At 45.2% G+C, this 25923-nt stretch overlaps 1 protein-coding gene across 1 annotated transcript in view; it reads left to right on the top strand.

The window, feature by feature from the left end:
* Positions 1 to 25923, top strand: part of tcf4 (transcription factor 4) — a 181827-nt gene that overhangs the window by 90370 nt on the left and 65534 nt on the right. Inside the window, 2 exon segments of the mRNA XM_030085513.1 lie at positions 9861 to 9987; positions 12587 to 12636. Of these exon segments, the coding sequence (XP_029941373.1) occupies positions 9861 to 9987; positions 12587 to 12636 (177 nt within the window).

The raw sequence follows: 25923 nt of genomic DNA, 5'->3' as shown, positions 1-25923 counted from the left end.
GCCTCCGACTTCCTTTAAACCAGAGAGAAAGCCTGGCGTTGGAAACTTCAAAGGGACGCATATGCAGCTTTTAAAGGCGTAAACACCTTTTTACCACCTTTAAATCACATGAGACGGCATCAAAATGCAAGAGATAAATGACCCAGGAGACCTCGGTGCACCGGCGTTGCCGTGACGGGAGAGGTTTGTGAAGATCACACGGCGGCGGCGGCGGTGTGCCTCAGTGGTTCCAGCACAGGTCTCATTATTAGAGCTTCAGCTCAGCAGATCACTGCTTCCAGCAGGTGGATCCTCAAATGATCCGCTCAGATCTGTTTGTCTTTGAGGAATTCCTCAACATTCACACTACGCTTCACTCTATATAGTACCTTTGATTCATCAGGGAGTCATTCTTTATGCTATTTTTTGAAGTGTAATTTATTTGGAAAGCCACTCCAACCCCACATGCTGCTGTCTTGATTACCAGATTACTCCAATTATTAGGGGGAAAAAAAGATTAAATGCCACTAAGTTTGGACAAGAAAGTACAGATTTTTTGAGGTTTTTACAGGCTTCTAATGAAATATCTCATTCTTCGCTGATGACATTATGTTATGAACACCAGTCAAATGTCCAATAGAAATGATCCCAGACTCTTTTTCTCTAACACCCTTCCAGCTACCTTCTCTCCGATTTACCAAACACATTACCGTGAAGCCACATGCTGGTGGACACTCCCACTTTCACCGACACACAACAGCAGGAGTCATCAGAGTTTCTTGGTTTTATTCTAAAGATCTGTTTACTCGACAATTTTCTACTGAAAACAAAACTTTTGTTGTGTTTTGGATTTCCGTACCTCCAATTCTGGGCAGTCTTTCAAAATGAGATCTCGGCCTCAGGACCTTCCTGTGGTCTCAACTAGACCCTCTAGAGGTTCTCAGCCTCATGTTGGAAAACACTGATTTACAGTCCTGCAGCCACTGCTCAAACACAACTCCTTCATGCAAATCGACACATCAGATGAGCAGACACTTTTTTCTGCTCTTTATATCTCCTGAAAAGCTGTGAACACATGCGCCATTGACCCTGGTGACGTGTGACAGGAAGTTACAGCTGAACGCGGTTCAGGCTCACGTTGTATTGTTCGACTGTTCTCCACTGTTTCCTATTGGAACGGACTCCACCGTGCACGAGCGTTCCTTCCCCCGGTCGGTTTCCTCTCTGTTGCGTGCGTTCGCCGCCTCCTGTAACAACTGGAGAGTCTCCCAGAGCTCCAAAGTGAAGGCAGCTGGACTGAGGCATGATGGGAGTGATCAGTTCAACATGGCGCTGCAGGGAAGCCATTTTCATCTCCCAGTATAAATCATTTGTTCACTTCCTGTCTCCTCCCTGCTCTGGTCTCTTCTCTCTTTATCCCACTGTGGAGTTTCTTCTCCAAGCTTCACTTCACTCTCTGCTTTTCATTCCTCCTTTTGTTTTCTGCTCTTTCTTCTTCCCACCATCTTTTCCCATCTTTGCTCAGTGAAGGACTTTCTGTGTGGACGGATCAAAACCTTCTGCTGTTCATTTATTGAGACACAAAGACGTCTCCACAGACATGGTGCAAAAAATCAACCAATATAATCTGATTTTGACATGATGCGGAATTGAACCTGCAACCTTCCCCATCTTGTGTTGCCAGTATGTTAAGTTGAGCTGTTCTCCTTCTCTTCCTCTCCTCCCTGCTTCCGTCTTTGTCTTCACATCACTGGTTTTCCTTCTCCGATCCCTCATTTCATCAACATTTTAAACCCTTCCCCAGCTCTTCCCTCCCTCCTTCCCACCTTTTCCTCAACTCTCACTTTGAACCACCGTCTCTCCCCCCCGCCTCCCCCTTTCATCCCCCCTTCCCCTCTGCAGCCTCCCTTTTCTAATTGCACTCAGGAAGCTGCCAGATATTGTGAGGTGTAATGTGCTGTCTGATTCCTCTCTAAGTGTTCTTAAATGATCGCTATTTATTTGTCAAGCCAAGCGTTGAACGCTAATTAAGGAGAAATGCTTTGAACTGCGTAGTGTGTGTGTGTGTGTGTGTGTGTGTGTGTGTGTGTGTGTGTGTGTGTGTGTGTGTGTGTGTGTGTGTGTGTGTGTGTGTGTTGTTAGAAGATGGAGGAAGTTGTCACTGGCGAGTGGATCCCTCGCTGCTTCCAGTGCGGTGTGTGTCTGTGTGTGCTGTGATCTGTCCCTGAGGTTTTTCTTGCTCTTCCATCAGTCTCACAAACACACACACACACACACACACACACACACACACACACACACACACACACACACACACACACACACACACACACACACACACAGCAGCAGCAGGTGTTTCCGGCTCTGGGTACCGATCTCGTCTGATTGGTTGTTTCCCGTTGTGTTTGCGTTGTAATGGCTGCTCTGCGACGTGATTGGCTCATTTATTTCAACATGGACGTGTTTAGCTCTCAACTCTTCTCACATCGTTTTGAGGTTTCCAACTTTACTGAAAGACTGAAACCTCCAGCTCGATCAAGAATGGAGCCGAACCTTTGATTTTTAGCAGTAATACATCTTTAATGAGGCTGGAAGACCGCAGGTTGTCTTAAAGAGGCAGAAACGATGGCGGATTGTCCATAAACGCTTCCATCTCCTGGAATCCGTTGGCTGCGGTTGGATAAGTAACTCGATTCAACTCTGTGCCATGTAAACACTTGTGATTGGACCAGAGTTCTCAGCTCGGAGGAACTGGTTCAACGCTTGCTGGTGCCATAAGATCGCCGCTTGACGCCTTTCTAACGTCTCCTGCAGGTTGATTACGGTCTCTTCCTGATCGGACTGGGAACAGTCTTTCAGTTACCGTTGAGTTCTGGTACCTGAGAATCGGTACTGGTCGTCAATAGTACCAATTTTCAATCATTTTATGGTTGTTTATGTTCAAAAGAAATGCCTGATTGGTCTGAACTAGGGATTGGGTACTGTTCATTTTTAAGCCAATACTGAAAATTGGTACCGTTGAGTACCTGGGAACTGATACTGGTACTCAATGGCACCAATTTTCAGTACTTCCGTGTATGTTTATGTTCAAAAGAAATGCCTGACTGGTCTCTACTAAGGATGGGTACCATTTATGCTTGAACTGACACTTAAAATTGGTACCATTGAGGACCGGTATCTGAGAGTCGGTACCGGTACTCAATGGTACCAATTTTCAACCAATGTTCAAAAGTTTCAATACTCAACCAACATTCAAAAGAAAAGCCTGATTGATCTCCACTAGGAATGGGCACCGTTTATATTTGAACCAGTACTGAAAATTGGTACCGCTGACCTGGGAATCGGTACCGGTACTCAATGGTACCAATTTTCAATCCTTTTGTGTGCGTTTAGTTGCTAATAGTTCACAAAGATGCGATCAGGTGCTGACGGAACTCAGTCAGTACCTCTAGAAGCAGCGAATCCGCTACCCGTCCCTCGTCTCAACCAGTCCATCGACAGTACCGGAGGGCTTCTTAATGTGGTTTAGATAGCTGGACGCCACGATGAAAGCACACCGTCACACCAGTCCCGTCTTTGTTTTAAGGGGGGGAAAAAAAAAACGATTGAGAGAAGGAGCTTGAAACGGGAATACAGAATGAAAAGAGAGCAGCAGCCAGTTTGACTCGGCGGCTCTTTGAACGGAGATGCGGCGCTGAAAGATACACCAGCACTCCCTCTCAGCTGTCACTCCGAGGCAAGGCTTAAAGAACAAGAATAGCATTTATACATTTATTCTGTCCTTTAAAAAAAAAAACAAAAAAAAAAAAAACGGCGCATTCTTTCTGTCATATCTAACAGATGGCATGAAACAATCCATCACACAATAACACCAACTTTTACTCAATTGAAGACGCTCACTGATAATTTCTGCGTTTCAGCCTCAAAAAGATGAAAATAAATTAAAAAAAAAAAACAACAGACATACTTCTGTGCCTGTCATTTATTGTGTTTTTCTTCTTGCTGCCAATCAAACGGGCGTTTATTATTTCTTTAGGGGAAGCTTTGTTGCGCTGCCCCCTATAGCGCTCCGCCAGCTGGTCAGCTCCAGGGTCACTCCTTCACTCTCATCCTGTCACTTCAACGCTTTACATCCTGAACTCCTGAAAAACCGTCAGTGTAAAAAGGATGCAGCCTGTTTTATCCTGCTTATTGTGAGTGAAGACCATCCAGACCAAACACTCCTTACACTCCTCTCAACAACTTTCCCACAAATTTAAGGTTTTTTTTCTTTTTTTCTTTCCAACGGGAAGCGTTTCACAACTGAAGCTCGTCCGAATCTGTCTCCACAGTATGTTTTTTAAGGCATCCCACTTAAAGAAGACGCACTGTAAAAGATGTAGGCGTAACCTTCTGGGAGATCACAAAAATACAGTGAATTAGAACGAGAACGATGGGAAACAGTAAAAAACAAACCCTTTACAAACCGCTCAGTTTGAGGAAACGCGCTTCACTTTCTCCTCACGTACAAAAAACAACTGAAGCAGTTGTAATAAATGATATTAAACTCCTTGAATACACGATTTCATGGCAGCAAGTCGTGTTTTTGATCCGCTGGCGGCCCGCGGACCACGCGTTTTCCCCCTCTGAAAGCGAGTTCACAAGCACATTTTAAATGGAACTGACTCGAAGTCGTCGTATTGAAGAGAGTGAGATGGAGAAGGAGCAGCTCTTATTGAGTGATGCTGTGGAGAAGAGAGGATGAATCGTCTGCATGAGGAAACTTTCACTTCTTCACACACGTGTTGATCTGGTTCATTTCCTTTATTTTCTCCTGCCGCCTGTTGAGTGAAACTCACCTGATCGATGTGGCAGGCGCCACCCCCGAAACCACCCCCCCCCTCCGTGGTCGGTACCGGAGCGCCGGCGGCGGGCGTCGGTCTGGGCGAGAGCCGCTCTCCTCCAGCCTGCCTCCATTCCAGTTCGTCTCTGCTGCTTTTGACTGTCTGGAGCAGCAGCCTGAGGGCCGCGCTCCCTCAGGAGGGCGTGTGTGTGTGTGTGTGTGTGTGTGTGTGTGTGTGTGTGTGTGTCAGCTGGAGCGAAGCTGGCGTACAGGTGCGCCGCTGCCTCGCCAGCACTTCCTGGTAATTAATGACTTCTTTCTACCTCTCGCTCCCTCTCTCCCTCTCTCTCCCTCTCTCTCTCTCTCTCTCTCTCTCTCTCTCTCTCTCTCTCCCTCTCTCTCTCTCTCTCTCTCTCTCGTCGGATGCTGGAAATTGATGACACGTGAGCGTTTTCTTTTTCAGTCACACGAGGACAGAGGGTGGCGGGGATGGAGGAGGGAGGGAAGGAGGAACTCTTTCTGGGGGAAGCGAGTCAGTCATCCATCCCGGAGGAGACTCGCGCTCCCCCTCTTCTCTCCCTCCTGCATCTCACTGTCTCTACTTTCTTTTACTGCTTTTATAAAAAAGAAAAAGAGAATTCTCTCCGTCTCTCTGTTCTCCTGAACGTGTCGATGCATCTCTCCCTCTCCTTTCCTCCGCCGCTCTCTGGTAATCTATCTTAGTTAATATCGTCTCTGCGAGCAGCTGGGTACCAGAGCCCAGTCAGCTCCGAGCGCGCGCGTGTGTGTGTGTGTGTGTGTGTGTGTGTGTGTGCGCGCTGCACAGAAAGATAATGACGGAGAGAAAACACGACGATGTAGAAAGTAAAACTGACGTAAAGGAGCGAGGAGGAGGAGGAAGGAGAGGGAGGAAGAGCAGGAGGAGGAGGAGGATGAAGAACCTGGAGATCACGACCTGAGCAACACCCAGCCGCAGCGCTCTCTGCTGGGAGCGTTGCATGATGGGTAACCGAGCTGCCGGTGTGTCTGGCGCTTGACCCTCCAGGTTCCCAGAGGTCACTCTGCTCTGTCAGCGTGTGTGTGTGGAGTGTGTGCAGGGGATCCACTGAATAATATAAAGTCACAGGAGTGTGTGAGTGAGTTGAGTGCTAACAGGTGCATGTTGAAGCGCCGGGCTGACTGCAGCCTGGAGGAAACATCAGGACGAGCTCCGTTCGTAGAAAAACGTTTTCAGCTTTTCGATTTTGACTCTCCTGAAATGGGTCAAAGGTCAAATCTTCTTCTCAGCTGCAGTGGAGTGACAGTGTGAGGACAGACAGACAGACGGACGGACGGAGGGGTATTTTCCCTCTCCTCCGGCTCGCCTGGTTGCCGGGGCGACCAGCCGGCCTGGCTCGATGCTCGAGTACGAGAGGAGGAGGAGGAGGAGGAGGAGGAGGAGGAGGAGGAAAGAAAGACAGAATGGAGCAGAAAATAAAGAAAGGAGACCACAATCAATGAGACCCTTTTTGTTTTAGTGGGAACCTCCTTTCAACCCCGCTGACACACACACACACACACACACACACACACACACACACTGAAACGGTGTGTGACTGCATGCCTTTGTGTCTGATTCCGTGTGTGTGTGTGTGAGTGCGTGTGTGTGTGTGTGTGTGTGAGTGACTTTATTGAAGACAAGGGCCCCTTTTGTTTTAAGCAGCAGAATGGCTGGGGGCCGGCGGCCCCGGGCCCGGCCCTGGCCCTGTAATTGGCCTGCTCCGGCCCTGCTTAGCATGAGAAAAGCCCTCCCCGGCCTGGCAGTGCCAAGCTAACTTTTGTTTTCGGGCGGCGGAGAGGACGGCCTTGCTGATCAGAATTCAGATTAGGGCCCCGAAACCCAGCCAGCCACACACACACACACACACACACACACACACACGCCCTGCTTTAAATACACTGCACACTAATTACCCCGGGAGAAAGCCGGGTGGGGGTGAGGGCCGCACTTTAACGGAGTGCTGGTGGAGTCTATTTAAAGTCGGGGGGTGGAGGGGGGCTGTTTTTCACCTTTTCCCTCACAGCTAACTTTTTGTGCCACTTTAAACAAAAAAAGGAAAAGAGAGAGAGAGGGAGAGAGAGAGAGAGAGAGAAGGCAGCCCCAGCCGTCCATCCATCCCTCCCTCCTGTCCTTTATCCGGGACTCCGCCGTCCCCTCTCCTCCCAATCGGCCCGGACGCCACTTGTTGCCGGCCAAACCATTGAGCCTAATTAGCGGGGACAATGTGAGAGCGCCTCGCTAAGCCGGCGCCGTAAACAGGGTCGTGGCTGCAGGGGAGAAGCGGCGGCGGCGGCGGAAGGAGAGAGGGCAGCGGAGAGGTGGAGGTGTTGGAGCCGGTCGGCATGAGGCCGGGCTCACGGAGGTAAACGACCGTCGCCGTCCGTCCTGAAATGTTCCAGCATCTTCTTTACTCATTTAACCTTGTTGACTCAGAATTGCCTCAAACCTCAGAAAGCCTCCGTAGCGGCGCCCTTCTTCCTGCTTCCTCCTGCTTCCTCCTGCTTCCTCTCCGTAACTCTTAAAGGTTGCGAGGTGAACACCGACCCGGCCGCTGAGCTTTTCCGGCCGTCATGTGACGTTGGCGGGCCGGCCGTGATTGGATGGTTTCAGGCGCGGCGGTGACGGGACGTTTGGATCTCGCTTCTCGTCAGGCTTCGTTTGAGTTCTCGGGTCTTGGTTTTCAGCGTCGGAGTGGATCCTGTTAGAAAGACCTGCTGAGAGTGAGAGCTCGTCCGCTTTGGATTTACATCGATCTGATGTCTTTTTGTTGAAAAAGGAGAATCAATGCAATAAATTGAAACTATATATATATATGTATATATATATATATATATATATATATATATATATATATATATATATGAATTTAAATATTGTATCGTCTGTATAAAAATCTATTTTTTAAATCAAATAATTTAACCACTAAAACCTACACAAACCTAAAGTTGTAATGTCATTTTTAAAATTACTGCTTTGTTTTACGTCGCAGAACTTTATAACACATTCATAAGTTTTGTTGTTTCTCCAAAGAGGCCGAATATTTCCAAAAACGACAACGATTTAATTCAATTTGAGGAGTTTTGACTGTGTGTGAAAATGAGTTTCATTCAGTCTTGTTCCCTGTAACTCCAGATTTCAGGCGAGGCGTTGGTGTTTGGTCTGTGTTTGACGGAAGATGAGAAATAATAAGTCATATCATCGTCTCAGCAGAGCGATGGGAAAAACGAGGAGATGGATCCAGAGTGTGATGCTCAGGGAAGGTTTGATGAACGATGGCTCCAGGAAGCATCGACTCTCAGGCTTCTTGTCCCCGCTGTCTCCCTCGCTGTGGAGACGGTCTGCAGCTCTGTCTGGTCTCTGGACTCTGATTTCCTCCGTCGAGCTGGAATTGAGTCCAATTCCCAGTTTGAGTTCCTTCACTGAGGGTTCTCGGTGGAGATCTGTCCGTTCGGCCGCATTAGCTCCACTGCTCCTCGCTGATCTGGCCTCTCTGGGCGATGGTGGAAACTCTGACAGCCCCACTGCTTAAGTTTCTCAGAGTTGAGAGCTTTTCAAAGTTTGTGTGTTCTCCAGTTAGAAGGTATTAGTCACAAGCTGCAGGTCCAGGTGTTTCCAGGTATTAGAAATTCTTCAGCACCACTGGAAACGCTCCAGTTACAGTCACCTGCTGGTCAATAACTCTTCAGGAGCTGTAATTTATTCCTGGATAGTTTCTCCTCTCTGTCCAACACATGGCAGAAGAAAGAACACTGTTCAAATCCCAAAGCACAAACACGTTAACATCATCTGCATACGTGTTTATATTGACTGAAAATCACATGATTCTGGTATTTACCTTCAACATGACTCCAGGTTCTCCAGGAAACTGCTTCTCATCAACCTCCTTTCTAATCCAAATAATTTTTTTGGAGTGTCTCTGTGGATAGAAACCAAGTTGGACTGATAAACCAGTTCCAACACAGGATACACTACTTTTTCATCGTTTCACCTTTTTTTAACGTGATTTATTCATTTATTTATTTATTTATTTATTTTCAGAAATTTGAGCTACCACATGTGAAACCTTCTATTTCCTGCTGCTGTTCCTTGAATTTTTGGAAGCTGTGCCTCTTGGTAGTTTGTTCAAATCAAAGATGTTTCCCTGTCTTCCCTGTAGTTTTGCTCCAAACCAGATAAATCTTGACTTTATTCCTGTGGAGATTCAGAATGTCGTGATTCTCTTTGTAGTTTTTCTCTGTCTTAAAGCTGTTTGGCTTTCAGGTCTTTTTGTGTCTCATTTTAAATGTTTGTCATTTTAGTGCTGTTTTGTCTCTTTTTGTAGTGTTGTTGTGTTGTTGTTTTCTTTTATTATTTTGTCTGTTTATACCTGTTTAGTCTATTGTAGTTTTTTCTTTGTGTGTTTCCTCTTGCAGGTGTAATTTTTTTTTAATTCTTATTGTGTCTGTTTCTAGTTGCTTTGTCTCTTTTTGTGGTTGTTTTGTTAAATTATTTCGTGTCTCACTGAAATTGTTTTGACTTTTTGTTGTTTTGCCAACTCCTGCTGTTGGACTATGTCTCACAGGTGTTTTGCTTCGGCTCTTTGTAGTTGATTTTTGTTTTTTTTTTAAATTTTGTCTTAGTTTTGTCTTATTTGTCTGTTTTTATTGTGTCTCATTGTTTAGCGCACTTATCTGTTTGTGTTCTCCTCTATGATTTTTGGTATCTTTAGTAATTTTGTCAGTTTATTTCTTGTTTTTCTTTGAGTTTCTTTTGTTTTGTCTCTTTTATAGTTGTTTCTCTTTCTGTCATTGTTCGTTTTTGTTGATTTGTGTCTTTTTGTGGTCGTCGTTTGTGTGACGTGACTGTTGTTCACCGGATACAAACAATATATTCATGAACTAAAAGTCCCGGCAAATGACTGCGTTGATCATCGCCCATATTAATCTGTCCCTCCCTCCCTCCCTCCCTCTCTCTCTCCCCTCTCTCTCTCTCTCTCTCTCTCTCTCTCTCTCTCTCTCTCTCTCTCTCTCCCTCGTTCAGTCGATACTGGGTGGTGAGTTGGGTTTGGGGAGTCCCGGCGCGGCGTCGCCCACCAAGCCGGCGGGTCAGTACTACCAGCACTACAGCTCCAACCCCCGGAGAAGAACGCTGCACATGGACACGATGGGTGAGGATCTGCTGGCACCACACACCCGAAACACACCCGGCTTCACCAAAACACACCCGGCTTCACCAAAACACATCCGACTTCTCCGAAAACACACCGGATTTCACCAAAAACACACCGAAATACCCCCCAAAAAAAAACACCAGAATGCACCGAACACACCATGTCTTTCTTCGTTGTCTTTCTTCAAAGCAGCAAAGCTCGTCTGCTCATTAAGTTTGGCCGAACTCGCCTCAGGTTCAAACTCTAACGATAGAAATTAACATCAGCTTCAGTAAGGCTCCGGTGGCAGAAAACATTTAATAAATGTTAAAAATCCATTTGTGTTTTAGAATAACATCACTGATTTTCTTGTGTTGAGCGTTTGAGTCTATTTTAACAGATGACGTTCCAACAAGAACCTCATTACTATTTAACACTTTCTGTCAGTTTTTAATGATTAAGTACAATTTTCTCTAATTTTTTTTTAGTTTAAATTTGCAGAGCACAGAAACATATCTGTGTGTGTGTGTGTGTGTGTTTGTGTTTGTGTTAAACCAGTCATTCTTCTTTACATGTCTTCACGTATTTGTTTGCATCGTCAGCGTAAAGTAACCTGCGGCTCGTTGCCATGGCAACTTCCGGTTTGACCTCTGGAGATATCTGGAGGAATATTTGCTAAAAACTTGAGATTAAAACGGCGTGACGAGTGTAAAACGATTAATGTTCTTCAAATAACAGCCGTAAGTTGCCGTTTTTGGTCAAAGGAGCGGAGAGCAGTGGAGAAAACGCGGCGGCGGTTCAGAACGGTGGACGTTGTCGGTTAATCTGGTCAGATTTTCATCCCTGGCTCCTCCTCAGACCTGCAGCTCATCGATCGCCGAGCGCCGCCGGAGCGCTCGACTGGACGCCTCTGAGCCAACAGCAGAGCGGCGTCACGGCTTTACGAGCGCCGGCCGCCGCCGCCGGTTTTATGGTGGACAAATGGAAACAGTTTATAGCCCAATAGAAGCTGCGTTTTTGTTTTTATATGAGAGATTAAACCCAGATTTAATTGATAACAATAACAGCCTAATTATTTGTTTACTCTGTGATTTTTACTGTTGAGCATCGAAGTCCGCCGGGCGGAAGGCCGCAAGAGAAAATACTAAAAAATGTCGTCTTTTTTTTTTTCTTTTAAAATATTTTTCAAAGCTTTGAGGCGTCGTGTGGAGATAAACGGAAATGAACTGTAAAGTTGGCTGGATGTATTCAGGAGACTGCGGCCGATGGTTGAGGCTGTGTCGACGGGACATGGAGGAAGGCTCGTTACTCTGAAAGACTTTCAAAATAAAAGAAAAAAATTGTAACAATAGCTGAGAACCAATCCAGGATTTTATCAAACATTCATTTTGAAAAATAAATAAATGAATAAATGAATGAATAAATGAATAAATAAATAAATAAATAAATTTTAGGGTAAGAAGTAGGAACCAATACCTTCATTTTGAGATTTTAAATTTTACACACTTTTCTTTCTCTCATGTCAAACTTGCTCTAAATGTATTGAAAAATAAAACTATTTACCAAAGCGCTGCAAAGATTAGTCTAAGATGAAAAAATATTTAAAAATGACATATTTTCAGTTTTTTAATTAATAATGGAATCAGTAAGTCAAGTCTGAGTTTGATTGATATTTTCACGTTTATGTTTCACAATTTTACATAAGTTAATAAGAAAAATACAGGATTAAAGTGAGACGTATTTAAAAGAATTGGTCGTTTAAAAAAATAAGACTTTTTTTCTTTCTTTGGTTTATCGGTGTGTAAAAAAAAAATAATAAATTCAATAATTATCATCCACCGCGGTCCATTTTGAGGTTAATTTGGCCAAGCGTTGCGTTAACGGTGCATTAGCGCCGCGACGTGAAACTCTTTGATTTGCTGATCGCACCGAGCGGAGGAAGTTCAGGAGCCGCGGCTGAAACCGTCCGGCGCCGTCTGGGAGCAGAAAACGCAGCGCGGCCCTTTACAAAGCGGGACAATAGTGGCCGCGGCGTAGCCTTGGTAGCATTAGCCTTGAGAGGACACAAACACACACACACACTCACTCACACACACACACACACACACACTCACACTCTCTGGCACACACAACAACAACTGCGGGCCAATTTCTGAAAAAGACGCTTTCATTTTTCCATCAAAGTCTCACCTTCCAAGTTAATAGACTGCTCGCTCGCTCCCCTTGAGAGGAACCCTGAGAAATAATATGAACATGTCAAAAGCCGCCCTTCTTTCTTTTATCTAAAAAAAAAAAAAAAAGGAGGGGCGATTCGACCCTGTCTCTCTTTTTTTTATTTCCTTTTTGTGTTCCGTCTTTTTATTTTCTGCATCTTATTGTGTCGCGCTTGTTTGCATGAAAGCTCTCTTTGTAAATACGCGGCGGCGGGAAAAGTGGCCTCGCTCCCGCCGCCTCGCCGGCTGATTGATTAAATTCAAACAAATCGAGCAGGAACCTTCTTCTCAGAAGACAAATGGAAAAAAGAGAATAAATAAAAAGCCGGTTCTCGGCCTGGTAAAGCCTCGCCTGTTGTCTGATCGCCGCTGTTTTATTTCTTTTTTCATTGTTTCTTTTTCAGACATTCACACAAAAAAAGTGCGGAAGGTCCCTCCTGGCTTGCCGTCCTCAGTGAGTGATCACATTTTTTATCTTTTTTTCAAAAGTATTATCTGGGAGCTGTTAGCACTACGTGGAGTGTGTGAGCGGGAAGAAGGAGGACGCTCCTCCGTGCTGGAGAAAGGTGTGTGTGTGTGTGTGTGTGTGTGTGTGTGTGTGTGTGTGTGTGTGTGCTGCGGGTGTCAACCAGCTGTTTGCTTTCTTCTTTTGTTGTTTTTTGTTGGTGTTGCTGTTGTTTTTGCCTTTTTGCTGATTTTTGGCGGGAAAATGATCACCTGGCCGTGACGGAGTAAAGACATGCTAACAGGAATGCTAATTCTTAGCACCGGTATTGTTGGAAATAAGGAACATTTTTGCCATCAATGGACTATTTTTGCCATGAAAGCCATTTGCTGCCTGCGTCGCCTGTTGCTGTGTGGCTTCGTGGTCGTTCGGCGGCGTGTGTGTGTGTGGAAAGTGAATAAGTTCGTCTCACTTTCCTGATCAGCCAGTTGATTTTCAGATTTTCAGATTTTCTGAATCGACCCCCGCGCCGTCCCGAGGCCTGAGGCAGATGTTTTGGTTCTCACTCCCGCTCTTTGACTTGAGTCCAGCAGAATTTTCCTCTCACTTCAAAGCCTAATTGGGAGTTTCTGGATCTTCCTCTCTCTGGACTCGGCTCCTCGTCGCCGTGAGGCTCTGGGTTCTTTGTGTCTCTGCTCCTCATTAGGTTCCTTTCGGATTTCGACTGCGACGGCGTTGTTTTTGTTTGGTGTTTTCTTCCTCCTGCGCTCGCCGCTGACCTCATTAATGACCGGTTAACGACGGCTGAATGTTCGGCGTGTCAGACGCCTCTTTGGCTCGGCGGGAGTCCGCCTTTCTGCCGCTCCGGACCGCTTTGTCCCCCCGCTTCCTGCCCTCCTTCCCTCCTTCCCTCCTTCCCTCCGTCACTCCGTGGAACATCAGGAGGGGAGGAGGGGGTGGAGGGGGTGGAGGGGGGTGACGGAGGGGCGAGGGGGAACAGGTCAACACTTGGGAAGCTTCTTCAATCCTCAATGGTCGACTTTTACTCAATGTTAATTAAAAAAAAACAAAAAAAACCAAACATAAAACATGTCTTCCTCTGGAATCCAGATGGAGTGAAGACATGACTTTCCTCATGCTCCTCTTCTTTTAAACATTTATATTGATGATTTTTTTTTGCTAAATCCAGTCCTCAAAATTATTTCTTTTATTAAAACACAATTATATTTAATGGGTTTCATAATAAAAGCATTTTATTATTGAGAATATTTTTTAATTCTAAAAATATTTAAATGAAAATAATAAGGCAACTTCCCAATCCACAGATTTATTATTATTATTATTATTATTTTTTTAATATAATTTTTTATTGCCACTGCTCTCCATTTCAGGATATTCTGCACATTAAAAAACACTGAAAGTAAAGAAACGGAGCCTTCTAAGAGTTAAAATCTCTGAAACTTTGGTGGATAAAAAACTGAATCCTGCTTCTCACTGAGAAAGATGGGAACAGGAAGTCGACTTTTCACACTAAGATGCTTTTCAGAGTCTTCGATACTTCAGAAGATTCAGTAAAACCATTAAATCATATTAATATTATGTGATATGCTGGTGAAATTCACAGCAAGTATGTTTTATATTTGGTGATTACTACATATGCTGCAGAAAAACAAACAAGGTTCCACGCTTGCTCCATCCTGCTCAGGTGTAATACCGCTCCGTACCACCAGATGGTGCAGTGAGTCACTTCACGTGACTCCTGGAAAATAACTAGCACGAATAAGAACGAGGGTGAGTTCTTGACAACTGAGAGAAAACTGCTGGAATGTTGTGAAAACGTGACTCAGCTCTGCCCCCTGGAGTTCCATATTGGAAGAGGTTGAGACGCAGGTTTTGTTTTCAGTACACATTTTTATTTCATGTTGCTATTGTCATTGTTGTGTTTGTTTTTTACTCATTTGGCTTTGTTTTGTCAAACAGCAGTTTAATTTCTGCAAAAGTTGATTTTGATTTTAACTAAGAAAGAACAAAAACATTTGATTCCCTTAGTCGGCGGTTTCCTGTCATGAATGTTGGATTTCTGTGTGTGGTCGTGGTTTCCTCGTTCTCATGGGCTGTCGGGCCATCTCGCTTGTTGATGGTGTTTGTTGATGTCCTGCCTGGTGAGTCTGGGGTGAACAGGCCAGTATTGAGGACACCTGCACCTCTGTCTGCTCCCTTCACCTCAGGACCGTTACCTGTTCGTCTTCATTCGCGGTTTGACGGACGATCAGCAAACAGATGCAGAACTTTGAACTGCACAAGTTCACCAAAATATAAATGAAGAAAATATCTGAATTCATTTGCAAATGTTTGAATGAGACCTTGCTAATGTTTCTGATGCGTTTGCTTTGTCCAGCTAAATGATGGTACTGGATAATGTTGCTAATGCTAATATTGCAGCGCTCCAGTTCTTCATCAATATTTCTGGTTAGTTTAGCTGGTCACGTCGAGACGTTGCTAATGCTAACGCAGGAATAATCTCACAAATGAAGGAGTTAGAGTAGATATTATCCCCAATGTCTTTAACTACCCTGGCCAGCTAATGCTAATCTTTTGTAAGATGTTAGCATGGTCTGCCACTGCTCAAGCTTCTGGTTAAGAGGTGATTTTGTCTACAATAATCTGTGATAACTTGATCATAATACATGAATATATTGATATTAGCATGCACTCTAACCTGTAGATTTAATAATAATGATTGGATTTGGATTTTTTTTTCTTTATGTTGATATTTTTTATTGAGATGAGGTTAGCATGTTAGCAATTTGCAGTGCGTATGTGTGTGTGTGTGTGTGTGTATTATACAAAATTTAGAAAATACTGATAACATTTACCATAAATTCAGATACAATTGTATATTTAAAGAACAAAAAGTTTGAAAAAGGTTTGAAAAATATTCTTGTTCAAATAAAGTTGCAGGTTTTAAACACATCAGACACTTAAACACAAAAGATAATGGATATAATAGTATATGTGTTTAATGTCTAACCCTGATACTTTAAAAAGAGATTTTTTTAAAACATGAATTTGGATTCTTTGTGTGAGTTGTGATAGAATGTGTAACACACACACACACACACACACACACACACACACACACACACACACACACTGGCCAGCCTGCACCTGCTGCTGGAGGAATCCTGTAGTTTATACTAGTGAAATACAGAGAGACGAACACAAACTCTTCTCCATTAATAAACCACACTCAGTCTTTGTGTGATTGAACAAAGTGAACTGAAGAAAATCGGTAACTTATGTTCACAGTTTTAAATAGTCTCCAAAGCTCAGTTTAGCTCACATGTCCATGCTAATTAACTGTTTTCTGTTACTATTATTTTTCGATGAGTGTCTTATATTTTGAAAGTTGTAACCAAGCCGTCCGTCTTGCTAGCTGAACGGATTGTTTGTTAGCTTGTGATGCTAACACAGCTAAAGTCACATTTACTGTCATCTAATTACTTTCAGTCTACCGGCACTTTATTTACTTACTCTAATCTATATTAAAGTGTAATTATGCTGCTTGTTATTCTGAACATTAGAGGAGGAGAAGTCTTTCTGAGTCAACTGTCGTTCGCTCCGTCGTTCACAGACGTCGTTTTGAATTCAGCTCGGAATCATTTAACGCAGAAAGTCTTTTCATTTGTAATCTCAGCGGCTCGTTTTCCTTTCAGGTTAATACTTTCCATTCTTTCCTTTTCTCTTTTTTTGTGGTTTTTATCGTCTCCCTGTGCCGCAAGTTTGTTTTTGTTGTTTGTCAGACGTGGTTTGCTGAGTTGATGATTTACTTTGAGAAACAATTAAGCGTCACTCGAGAGGAGAGCGTGGGACGCCGCCGTAATCAAAAGGAAATTAGGCTTCACTTCCTGACATTAGCAGGTTGCGGAGTGACGCTCGCTGCTCTTCCTCCGGTCCTCGCCGCACCGTAACGGCTTTTCTAGCTCCATGTGTATCCTGGGCTCCTTTTTTTCTCTTTTCTTCTTGATTTGTTGTTATCGGGTTGATAAAGTCTGCTGCTCGTCCTCTGGGCTTCACTAATGTCAACAAAACACACAAAGCACCATTATCCGCTTCACACACACACACACACACACACACACACACACACACACACTGGGTGACATTATGGGAGCAGGTTTCTCTATCCTCTATTCAATACTATTATTTATCTTCTGATTTTGTTAGAAAAATAACTAAAATCAAATCAATTTGATTGCAAACACTTATTTATTTATTTATTTATTTATTTATTTATTTTTGGCTATTGCACCTTCTTTGAAATTTAGCAATGAATAAATATGTATTTGTAATTTATGATGAGGTTATCGCAAAATAATTTCCTTAAATATGCAAATATTTGATAAAAAGAAGTTGAAATCGGCCTGGACCATTAAGAAAATCTTCGTCATTTCAGATTAATGTTTGTATTTTCCAGATGTGGAATTAAAGGTAAACGTCTGTTGTTTGTCATTACCTGAAGCTCAGCAGTGAGTTTTAGCTTCGATTTGGGGATCATGAGTGAAAAAACAAGTTCAGGATCATCAGCTTTTTAGAGCAAATGAGGTTTTTGTCACTGAAAGAAAATCCTGAAGGAAAAAAACTTTGAAAAAAAAAAAACAGAAAGATGATAAATTCCTCCTCAAGAGAGTGAGACCCCCCTCTCCCTCTCCCGCTCTCTCCCTCTCTCTCCCTCTCTCCCTCTCTCTCTCTCTCACCCCCTCTCCCTCGCTCTCTCGGCTCAGATGTGGTTTTGTTTAAACTCCACAGCGTTAATTAAATTAAACCAGGTCTTGCAGAAGACACAGTAGGAGAGCCGGAGGTCCCGGCGGGCCGCGGGTGGAGGGGGGGGTGGGGGGGTCGGGGCAGTGGATGGAGGGTGGGGGAGGTGGGGCAGGTGGGGGTGCAGGACGGTGGTTTTTAGTGAGCCATGCTGCCCCCTTCAGGCGGCCCCGGGCGTAGCAGAGACCCTCAGAGAGAGGCGGCCGCTGACGTTTCTGCTCCAGGTCTCTAAAAATCAGCAGAACTTCAGTCTGGACAAACTGGAGAAACTGTGTGTCAAACCCCAGGCCCGCGGCCCACTGCTGGCCCTCCACTGGATGCTACAGGCTCAGCCAATTACAATCCGTTTTATTCCACTGTTAATGAAATTAACTCATTAGGAATAAAAAATAGAAGAAATAGCAGAAGTAAAATCTATTTCAATGTTTCAGTTATTTCAGTCAAAAAGGATTTTATATTAACAAACACTAACATAAGTCTCGTCTACTGAAAGAAGAATTCAGAGAAATAGTTTTATATATGTTTCTTGCAGTTTTGTACAATGATTAAAAGAAGATGGTAATAAAACTAATGTCATTTTTGAATCATGTTAAATTGAGTCGAGCTGTTTCATCAGTGAAGCTGCGGCCAATCAGCTCACGGTCCTGAGGAGACGGCGTTTGCCTTTGTTTTGATGAGACAGGAAGTGGATCCTGGTCCAGGAATCTTTTCCCTCACCGTCAAACACGAACTTCGGCGTGTTTGAAAGCCGGAATTGATTTTTACAGCTCAGATGAATGTGGAGCAGCAGCTGCATCCAGCAGGTGTGAACCACTGTTAATAAAAGCGTCCCGAGGTTTACACACTGGTATTTACAGGGTGGCTCTGCCCTGTTTCACATTAATCCTCTCACAGACGGACGGTACGAGGAAAACATCCATGGAAACGTTCCAGCATTCGTCCAGAAAGTTCCACCGGCCTGCGTTCTCAACAGGTCGTCTGTCAGCCACATGTGCTGCTCGGTGAAGTTCATTTTTGCCGTCGTTGAATAAAAAATATGTGTCTAAATGACAAAATCAGAAAAAGAACAAAATGATGCTTATAAATTTAAAAAAATATATGTCTAATGACTTTCTAGAGAGTCTTTAATTGTGAAGTTAATGGTAAAAAAGTGAAGCAACATGCTAGCAGATAAGCCACGTCCTCACGTGGGTCAGCAGCTGAAAATGTGTGTTTTAGCGTTAGCGCTGGAACTGAAATGAAAGGAAGGGCGCTGACGTGTCGCTGTGATTCCACGTTCCACGCACACGCCGCCTGTTCCCGTCACCTCCTGCCCGGCTTGTGCACGAGGTTCGAGCAGCGGCTGCGAGTCGGAGGTGGAGAGCGAGAAGCCGGTGTGTGTTTTTTTATGAATTAAAACGACCGACGGCTCGAGGTGTGAATGCTGCCGTTGTCTCGGTGAAGAAATCCAGAGAGCTTCAGCCAGGGATGACCTCATGGTTCACACACGCACACACACACACACACACACACACACACACACACACACACACACACACACACAGCTGTGTGTTCAGTTTGTTTTGCCGATGCTTCAGTGACTCATTCTCCTTGAAAAAGCTTGAGAAATGTTTCTAAAACACGCGGCGGTCGCTCCCTTCCTCTCCGCTGCCGCTCACTTCATCTGCTCCACAAATGACACATTTAAAAAGAATTGTCTGAACTCTGTGTGTGTGTGTGTGTGTGTGTGTGTGTGTGTGTGTGTTTGTCTATAAGCTATTCACTTGGCTCCGGGCCCCAAAATGTCCCACACTGCTTCGCCGCGGCCGCCATTTTGTGTCAGATGGGAACCTGACTAATTGAATTACAAGGCATCCGTTTGTGTGTGTGTGTTTGTGTGTGTGTGTGTGTGTGTGTGTGTGTGTGTGTGTGTGTGTGTGTGTGTGTGTGTGTGTGTGTGTGTTGTTTTCTGCAGGGCCTCTCTTTTTCCTCGTGTTTACCACAAAGCTAAGAAGCCTGCACACATGACACGGCGTTGCTTTTTTACGACATGCTGCAGTTTTGTGTAAATTCACACAACCGGAGTTAAAATCCAACATTTCTTTTGCTAATCTCTGCATCCTGCGAGTTTTGTATTTGCACAGATAGCTCGAGTTTAAATCACTGTTACGTCCAACAGGTTAGCATTCAGCTTAAATGGAGTTAGCTTAAAACAGCGTCACACAGATTATCAGAGGAATTTAACTGAACTACATCACAGCTTTAAATTCTGTGAGAATACACAATCAGATTAATAATGGGAGTTTTGGGGCATTTAGTGGATGTTTGCATGAGTGAATGGAATTAAAGGAGGGTTTCTGCTGTTTACATTGTTTACGCAGGAAACGTCTCGTGAAAACATCACTATGTTCACCAGCACAGAAATGTGGACTCATTTGTATCGGTGGAGGAGCTTATTAAAAGATATTAGAGCAAAAATCAATCTATAGTTGACCAATCAGGGAGATTTTCAGTCACAGTCATGTAATGAAGTCTGCTAAAACAAGTTGAGGAGGGCCAGCTGAGGAAACGTCTTTGGTGTTTTCAGATGTGGTGAACTGAACGAGTCACTGGTTGGACTAATGAAGGAAAACCAGCTGAACCGATCAATAACCGGATATCGTCTCATTGCCTGTCAGACTCCGTCTTCGGTGTTCAGACTTGAGATTTGCGTCCGGGACGAGTGTCTGCTGGTGGACCGCGGCGTCCGACCTCCGCTCCGGAGGGAGGAGGAGTTTTCCTTTCGCAGACACCTTGTTGCTTTAAAGGTTCGGCGTCAGTCAGACGACCTCGGCCCAAGGATGTCTGCTGCCTTTCTGTCCTCGCCTCGCCAGGACATTTAGCTTTCACAAAAAGACCTCTCTCACACACACACACACACACACACACACACACACACGGTGGCTGCTGCAGATGTGAACACTCCCTGGTGCATTCCTGAGCCTAAATATTTGGCTGCAGTAACAGGCAGCAGAGCGCAGCGCTCTGATTCGCTCCAAGGCCGCGATGGAAATCACATGTTGCCTCACACACACACACACACACACACACACACACACACACACACACACACACACACACTAGCCCACGTTTGTTGTGTCACACCTGCCTGAAGTTTCTCTGAAATTAATTGGAAATAGAAAATATTTTCCCTTACATGAGAATATGTTGGATTATATAAAGGCTCAGGAGGTTAATCCCTCTGAATGTCCCATGGGGCGTTCACTGACACCGACACAAACAACTGTATTTACAGTAGTGTTTCCTGTGGGTTTGAGTGTCTGACAGCTCATAAATGCCTCTCCCTGTCCTCCTCCTCCTCCTCCTCAGTGCTCAGATGTCAGATCGTCCCTGAACGCACCACCAGGTAGTGCTGGAGCAGCGCTGCCTGCTGACAGCTAATTGCTCTGTGATCTTAACATGAAAACCTGTCAAAACATTTACTTATTTTCTCCTCTAAGTGTAAAAAGAATTTCAGACTGCGGAAGGGCTAAATGTTCGGTCATTATCAGCATTCAGGACGTAACGGCTGAAATAGACTTAAAAACACAACGTCCTGCACGCTGGTTCCTTTTTATCAGCGTTTCTTTACAAAAAGAGGTGAAATCAGACATGATCAAAGACGGTAATCGATAGGAGGACACGCTGCGGAGAACAGAGTGTTTCTGGCTGCTGCTGTAAAGCGACGCCGGCTGCAACAAAGCCTGAGCGGCAGCGGCGTGAGTATCAGCCGGCCGACACGCGCACACATGAAACGGCCGCACCCCGGCGCGCGGCCGCGCCGCACGCTGGTGGCGTGGATTAGCGCCGTCTCTCACGGCGGTTTGCATTCCGGGCACGCTCGCCGCAACGCACACCTGAGCGCCGAGCGGGCGTCCACCTGCAGGCCGCTCGGCGGGAAGCGAACCGGCCGCCGGTCCAGCGCCGGGCCCGCTGTCGCCTCTTTGGAGATACTTAGAGGAGGGCGGGTATCCCAGCATGCATTTCAAGCAGCCCGAAGGTGATGGGGAGGTGGCGTTCATGGACTGTTAAGATCACTTTCCACGTGTTGCAGCAGAATCCAGGGGTCAAATCTGCCAGTGAGTGGTTTGGACTTCTGTGTTGAAAACACGGCAGATAGATTAGTAACATTTCCTGATAAGAAAGCCCTCCGTCGTGTTTGGGGTGATAAAGTTTTTATTGTTTTTTGGGAAAACCACGATACGGTTTCTTCCACTTCATTTTACCAGGCACATTTTTCTTGCTGTCGGTTTTCCTGTCGCGCCGTCGCAGCATTTTGCTGTCATACAGTGACACCTAGTGGTCACACGGGGCGCGTATCGCTGCATTTTGATTTATTTCTCGCTTCTCGGTTTGAGTCACGTGACCAGTCGCTCCTCCACAGTGTGCGTTCCTGACTTAATGAGAAAAAAAAAAAAACTGCAAAACACACAAATCTGTTCCCAGAAATTAAAATATAAAGCTTCTTCCCTTTTTTAAAATAAAGGTTTATGAGATGAACACACTGTTGACGATGCTACACATGTAGCGTTGATAAAACTATTGCAGCACACTGCGTTGGGTCATTTTTACTCTCCAGACATTGAAAAAGTGCGTCGGCCCAACGTCGTCTGGATAATTTGTCCCCAAGAAAATGTACAAAATACTAATTTATGATTTGCTGCGACAACCAAAGAAGACAAACGACTGGTGGCCCCGCCCACTTTTAACAACTTAAAATAGCAGGAGCGTTCAAAAGAAAAAAAAAATCACAGCAGTTTGTTGGGTTTCCTCAAGAGAAATCCTTCATATGTCCAGTTTTTCTGCCACCTGGTTTGGACCGCGGGTTGAGAACCAGTAGCTTAAAAACCCTGGAAAGAGTCTGAAAAAAACTGCCAGTGAGAGAAACTCCCACGATGCAGACTGGAAAGGATGTGCTTGAACGCAGCGCTCCGCCGGAGCTTCACGAAGTCACTTCTCAAGGGTTTATGAAGCACTATCACTTTTAAAAACGTCTTTAAAGTTGGCCTTCGTTCAACAAGTTGCTCCCTCCCTCCTCCTCCTCCTCCTCCTCCTCCTCACGCAGCTCCAGCGACAGGAAGTGGAATACCGAGGGTTTATTTCTCCCCGTTCGCGAACCCCCCGCCGACCAGCTTCCCTCCAATTTGTTGAATTTCTCAAAATGTTCCGTTTGTTAGGCTGAAAAGAAAATCACAGAAAAATCACCATAAGGGCTGCTTTGCATTTTTAATTAAGAAACTAACATATGAATATATTTGCATATTATTGAGTTGCAGATTAAATCATGCATACATAATTAGCGTGCAGCAGCGCTCGTACATTTACCTCTCTCTCTCTCTCTCTCTCTCTCTCTCTCTCTCTCTCTCCCTCTCTCTGCACTGTGCTTACTGCTTTTTTGGCAAGCTGTGGTTCTGATAGATGCCAGACGTGCACGCACACACACACACACACACACACACACACACACACACACACACACACACACACACACACCCTCTCCAAACACTTTCGGGACTCTCGTGCTCTCTTTCGCTGCTCCTCTCTCTCTCTCAGTTTGTATATTGAAGGGAAATTAGCGTCTGATTTTCACCGTCAGAATTGAGGCCACATCAGGTTTTTGATCTTGATTGCACCAGAGAGGAGATGAAGAACTCTTCTCTTTCCTCTGTTGCTGCCGTTTGTTTTGTCCTCCTTCCAGACAGGACCGGGATGTTCTGCAGCGTTTTGCAGAGCTGCACTGGAGACGGTTTGAGGAAACAGCTGATATCAGGTGATCAGGTCTCATCGGGCCGTCTGCAGGTGATTCAGCTCCCGGCTCTCGTCCCCTGGTCTGTGGCATTCTGGGTAACCGGTCACCAGTCAGACCCTCAGTCTGTGATTCAGTGAAACTACCAGACAGGGTCATATGTGGTCCAGACCGGAGGCCCTCTGAATCCCCTCAGCGACTATTTCATTCTGTCAAATCTCGGCCGAGAAGAGCTGCAGACTGGGTTCCCAGGTAGACCCTGCGAGCCAGCGCTCGTTTGGACGGCGCGCCGCCGCCGCCGCCGCCGTAGCATCCAGTCCGACCTCCGCTCGGCTCCCCCGGCGCCGCCGGTGCTGAGCTGCCAGGAGCTTCTGCCATTGTTGCGTTTTGTTTCCCGTCCACCGGCGCCGGCCGCCGCCGCTCCTCCTGGTTGGACGCAGAACAGACCAGATGCTTGACTGACTCGCTGCTGCGCCCGGTGGAACAAAGTGACGCTACAAGACTGAGGACGGCTTCCTGCAGGCACACATGAACCCCCCCCCCCCCCCCCTCTCTGTTTGGATTCCCTTTTGCCCATTTTGTCTGTTAGGATCTCGTGTCGAGGTTACAGCTGAAACATTTACTTTGAAATAACGTCGGCTTTGTGAGTCAGTGAGTCCGATTTGTAAAATGAAACTAGATTAAGTGTTGCGATGAGTTTACGCTAAAGCTGCCGATCTGAGAAAAACACTCAAGAGTATACTGTTGATTTTTGTCCCTTAAATAAATAGAAATAAAAGTATAAAGACTATCAAAACAAAGGAAGGTAATGGAGCAGACTGCGCTGGAGGAGGATATGAGGAGAAAGGACGACAAGTGGAGGCAAGACGTACAGAAATAACTATAAAGATATTGAAAATTGACAAACGAGGAGACGGGAAGAGAGAGAGGGAGACTGACGGAAGACAAAAGAGCAGACGGAGGAGAGAAGGAGCGAGATTGACAAGTGGGCATCGTAATGTGAAGGCAAATCCTGTCGCTGTGAAATCAGGATGAAATGTGAGATTATAATTCAACCAGGGATTAGCTGTCATCCCGCCACCGGGGAGGGAGGAGGAGGAGGAGGAGGAGGAGGAGGGGGGGGGGGGAAGACGACGACGACGAAAGGAAGGAGGAAGAGCGGGAGAGACGGCAAGAAACTGAGGAGGGGGATCGAGCTGGAGAATGGAGGGATGGATGGAGGAGGGAGGAAGAGGGAAGGAGAATCTGAGGAGTTTTCAGTCACAGAATCTAAAGTAAAGCAGGACAGTGAGAAAAAAAACCTCCCATGTTTGTTTAACAGGTAATAAAACTGTTACTGACTGAACGAATGCACAACTTCCATAGATGATCATGATCAATTCAAATCCATCAGAGATGGTTATCTTTCCACAAACAGCCTTTGTTGTCATGGTTACGATTAATTAAAATTATATTTTTTGGTGAAGAAAAAAGGAATTTGAACAATGTAGTTGTCTTTTATTTCACCACATCTGATTGTGCAGAACGTACAGCCTGACATCTCTCTGTAGACGCCATACCGACCCCTAGTGGCTGGGACGGGTATGACAGGAACAAGGAGGACTCTGGATCGATCGATCAACTACGAGTTCGACTTGTTTCAGTTTGAAAACGTTTTTTGTTTTTTTTTCATCAGTAATTCTTTGTGGCCCTGTTGCACCAGATGCTTCTTTTTAAAGAAGTAATTTGACACCAGCCTCATCCTCCTGCAGCAGCTTCTTGTTAAATAACTTAGAATCTTAAGTTTGGGGGTCAGTAAAAATAAACATCCAAAACATGGACACTTCATATTTACTGTATTTATCTGCCATAAAAATCGGTTTTGGTGACTTTATTATTATTTTTTATGGTAACTGCACTGAAACTTTAAAGTGTGTGTTGCAACATTTCAGGAGGATTTTTCTTGAAGTTGGTGAAATAGTGATGAAGCAACAGTTGTTCCCTGTTCAGTACTGACTCTGCTCACGCTGATAGATTTTAATTCAAGCTCTGAGTGTCAGAGAGCTGCTGATTTGACATAAGGAGCTAAACTGTCAGTGGAAACGATGAGGGAAATGTCCGGAGGGCCTCAAACGATGCAGGCCAGGGCCTCATGAGGCCCGCGGGCCACCAGTTGACCACAGCTGCTTCAGAAAGCTGAAAGGTTTTAAATTAAAAAATATTAGAGAACAAGTAACAGCGCCCACTAGTGGCCCAGAGCGAGGAGTTTCCGGTTCTCCGTCTCCCCTCCAGCCGAGCCTCTCTCTCTTTCTGTTGTTGTTTTCCTGTCTTCCTCTGGACTCCTCTCCTCCCTCCCTCCCTCGCTCGCTCTCCTCCTCATCCCTCCATCCTTCCCTTCATTTCCCATGCAGTCTGGCCGGGCACAATGCTGGGAGCCAGCCAGCGCTGCAGACAGATGGTCCACTTATTAGATGTGCATCAGCCTCCCTCCCCTTCCTGCAGCTCGCTTTTTAATCAAATTAAAGCTGAAAGAGGAGGAGAGAGAGCGGGAGAGCGAGATCCAGTGCGAGTGGGGGACCGAGAGAGAGAGAGAGAGAGAGAGAGCGAGAGAGGTCTGTTCGCTTGTTTTGGAGTCTATTATTTGTTTGAATAGGATGAATGATGACGATGTTAATATGAAATTTGGACGACTGAATCACTGTCTGCCTGTAACTCTCTCTCTCTCTCTCTCT

Source organism: Salarias fasciatus, assembly GCF_902148845.1.
Source record: "Salarias fasciatus chromosome 7 unlocalized genomic scaffold, fSalaFa1.1 super_scaffold_4, whole genome shotgun sequence".
NCBI lineage: Eukaryota > Metazoa > Chordata > Actinopteri > Blenniiformes > Blenniidae > Salarias > Salarias fasciatus.
This window is presented reverse-complemented; position numbering and strand designations above follow the sequence as displayed.